The following is a 3,261-nucleotide window of genomic DNA, read 5'->3' as shown; positions in this document are numbered from 1 at the left end:
GCTGATGGAATTCTAACCGCAACTGATGAATTCCAGCTGCTACTGATGGAATTCCATCAGTTTTTGCTACTATTTAAGTTGAGCAATTGCCGCTGAACCTTTTGTTGCAATCTTGCTTCTGCTACTTCTATCAGCATTGGATTCTTGCCATCAACATAAAATTCTTTTCAAACTGAATTCTCGTAGGTCTAATCACACAGATTGTGTTTTTATTGTGAACTGGAATTGTTGAGGAGCGGTTTCTATTTTATTTTTTGTAGAAGACTTTTTCTCTCATTTCCTCATCTCTCTCCTTCTCCATCAACAATCCCAAACTCTAGCAAACCCTCTGCAACACATTTCTTAGTCCATTTTTTTTTTGCCAAAATCACACCCTGTTACAAATAAATAATTGTTATCTTATCATCAATTTATTGTCGTTTTTTTCTGTTATTTGATACTTCTACTCTATATGAGTTTTTTCTTCTCTAATTTTGAAGCTTTTACTAGAGATCGTCCTCTCTAGTAGGTCGACGAATCTGAAATATCCCGGATTTTGTTTAGAAGCTCAGTTTACGGGTTTGGAAATTGTACACTTTGAGTATGTCTTTCAGATTTTTTATAGACTAGAATATTCTTCTTGTTTTTCTTAAATTTGTAAATTATTATTCCCATTTGTTTAGATCTATTTGTAGATTTAATTTTTTCGGGTGTAATATTGTAGATTGTTTTGGGTGGCCCTTTGAAGCCGAAAGGTCTTTTTTTGTTGTATTTATCTAGTCCCATATCGTGATTAAATTTGAGACTCTTTATAGTCAATTCGAAATTTTTATAGTCTATTGATGCCATTAGTGATATTTTACCTTTAAAAAAAACATAACAATAATTCAGACAAATTCCATTTTAAAAGGGAGACATAATTGGTGTCATTTTAATTGTTTTCCAAACTTACCTTATGATTATATGTACGTTTATCAGCTATTAATTGCTAAATTAGTGTATAATATACATTAATAAATAACTATCAAATGTTTTCATAATTCATGTAATCTGCAAAAATGCATATAATTGAGTTCACATGTGCATGACAGAAATACCACAAAAGGGTTCTATATTTTTTTTTGACAAAAGGGTTCTATATAGAGTAGTTACTAAGGACCACATTCTAATTAAATCCAATTGAATATTGCCCACTATTTTTGAGAAGTAACAACTAAAGTTGACTATGTATATTTTGGTTACGATTGCACTTTTTCTCCTTTAATCTAGAAGTGCATAATTCATCAACAATGACCACTTGATTGTACATATAAATCCTTATTAGTAATGGAATTTGTGTCATTATTTTCATTGACAAGTGAACAGTTGGAACAAGAAAAGTCAGAAATTTTTGATATATTTTTCTACTTGTGAAAAAAATGAACCAGAACGGCTGATTCAATTGATTTTACTAAAAAATAAAGATCGGATTAATTTCATTATTCTCTAAATTCCGTAAAAAATTATATTTCTTTATTTAATAATTTTTCAAAAAAATAATCATTAGTTAAAATCTTATGAATGTGTTTAAATTTTAAACTTGTACTGTTTGTATGTGTATTTAGTTAACTAATTGAATCAGTAGTTGATCCATAAATCGGTGGTCACACTAATTCAACCACCTATTCGATTTTTAAAACATTATACTATAAAGCAAATTATTACTATTATAGATGTCTTTTTTCTTATTTTATCATTGGAGGAAACAATAATAATTTATACAATAATGTAAATAGTTAAAATTACACTTATTTTATAAAAAGCAAAATAACATCCATATACATACATCATTGTCATAAAAGATGAACAAAATCCAGTATATATGGAGTAGATTTAGATTTTACCCTAAAAATTCCAAATACCGAATCCTCTCCCAATTCCCAAATACCAAGAGGATTCATTCCCATATCCAGTTAGTTGATCAGAAACCAATGACAGGTATTCCGGGCCCATCTCCTTCATACCAACTTATAATAACATTAATTAGTATTCAAAAGAAAAAGATTATACTAATGGATTAATAGTATACACTATTTGACTAAAAACCAAAATATTTTGCACAAAAAATAAAAAAAGAGGTACAATCAATCAATAACAAGAATAGGCGAAGCGATGAACCACTCGATCTCTGAGAATTCCATTGTAAAGAGCTACTCTATTTTCAGGCATTCTTCTTTCATTACTACCAATTTTCTTGATAAATTTTGGTGGAGAAGATGATGCTGAAGAATTCGTTGAAACAACAATGGCGGCTTCTGCATGTTTCCTTCTAAATTCCTTACTATCCCTTATTGGATCCATCACATCTTCTGCAAACTTCACTCTCTTCTTGTTTTTCTTTTTCTTTCCATCTAAGTTCACACAAAATAAAATAAAATAAGCTTGCAAAGAATCAAAAATGATGATTAGACTGAATTCTTGAATTTACCTGGAGATATACAAGAGCGGAGGATTTGTTCTTGTGGGTGATGATGATGACGAGAATTAGACTGAGGGGTTTCCTGCAAAGGTGGCAATAAAGAGGGAGGGAGAGATTTTTGGAGGCGGAGAGCAAGGAGGATTACGGTGCCGGAAACGGCCATAGCGGTGGCGAGAACCATGCCTTGTGAGCAAATCATGGAGGACATGGTTGATGATGATGATGAAGAAAGAAGAGAAATAAAATAAAGTGAAGAATATGCTTTGTGGGTTTCAGTTTTTACTGTGGAACACGGCGACACAAATGTAGTAATTAAATATGCATATTTTGAGACTACGTGCTTCTGGTTGCACTGGAACCTTTTTATAATTCATTAAATAATGTGTGCCAAACAAAGTGCAAATACTCCTCTGTACATTTAGTCTAGTGACGGAACATTACGTTAACATTTTAAAATATTTAATTTCCAATTTTATTTTATTTTTTCCAAAATTTCCAATTTTTCATCTCATTGAAAATAATACAGTGCTAAATATGCCATAGAGTAACGGTTGGTTGATTATTTATTTTCTGGTTTGGGTCTTTGAAAGAAGTAGCCGGTGCATTGAGCGGGCCCGGGGGTGGTGCCTGTTGACCTTAGAGAATGGACGGCGGAGTAGCCAGCTTGTCTGATTTCTGGAGAGAGAAAGAAAAAAAGAAATGACTATCTTTTATTTTTAAATGGAAAAAAAATCATTAATGCTTCTAAAGTTTGGGGTCAGAATCAAATGAACGTTCAACGTTTGAAAATTTTTACCTAGTTGAAAAGAAGAACAGTTAGGTCC

The 3,261-nt window shown here is 31.6% G+C and overlaps 1 protein-coding gene across 1 annotated transcript; it reads right to left on the bottom strand.

Annotated features, from left to right (window-relative positions):
• Positions 1-1,725: 1,725 nt before the first annotated feature.
• LOC126677938 (uncharacterized) lies at positions 1,726-2,734 on the bottom strand. Its single transcript, XM_050372757.2, has 2 exons — positions 2,447-2,734; positions 1,726-2,369 (listed from the first exon to the last, which is right to left on the bottom strand). The coding sequence occupies exons 1-2, from the start codon at positions 2,643-2,645 to the stop codon at positions 2,107-2,109; spliced, it is 462 nt and encodes a 153-aa protein (XP_050228714.1). The 5' UTR covers positions 2,646-2,734; the 3' UTR covers positions 1,726-2,106.
• Positions 2,735-3,261: the final 527 nt, after the last annotated feature.

This window comes from Mercurialis annua, linkage group LG1-X, assembly GCF_937616625.2.
Source record: "Mercurialis annua linkage group LG1-X, ddMerAnnu1.2, whole genome shotgun sequence".
NCBI classification, from domain to species: Eukaryota; Viridiplantae; Streptophyta; class Magnoliopsida; order Malpighiales; family Euphorbiaceae; genus Mercurialis; species Mercurialis annua.
This window is presented reverse-complemented; position numbering and strand designations above follow the sequence as displayed.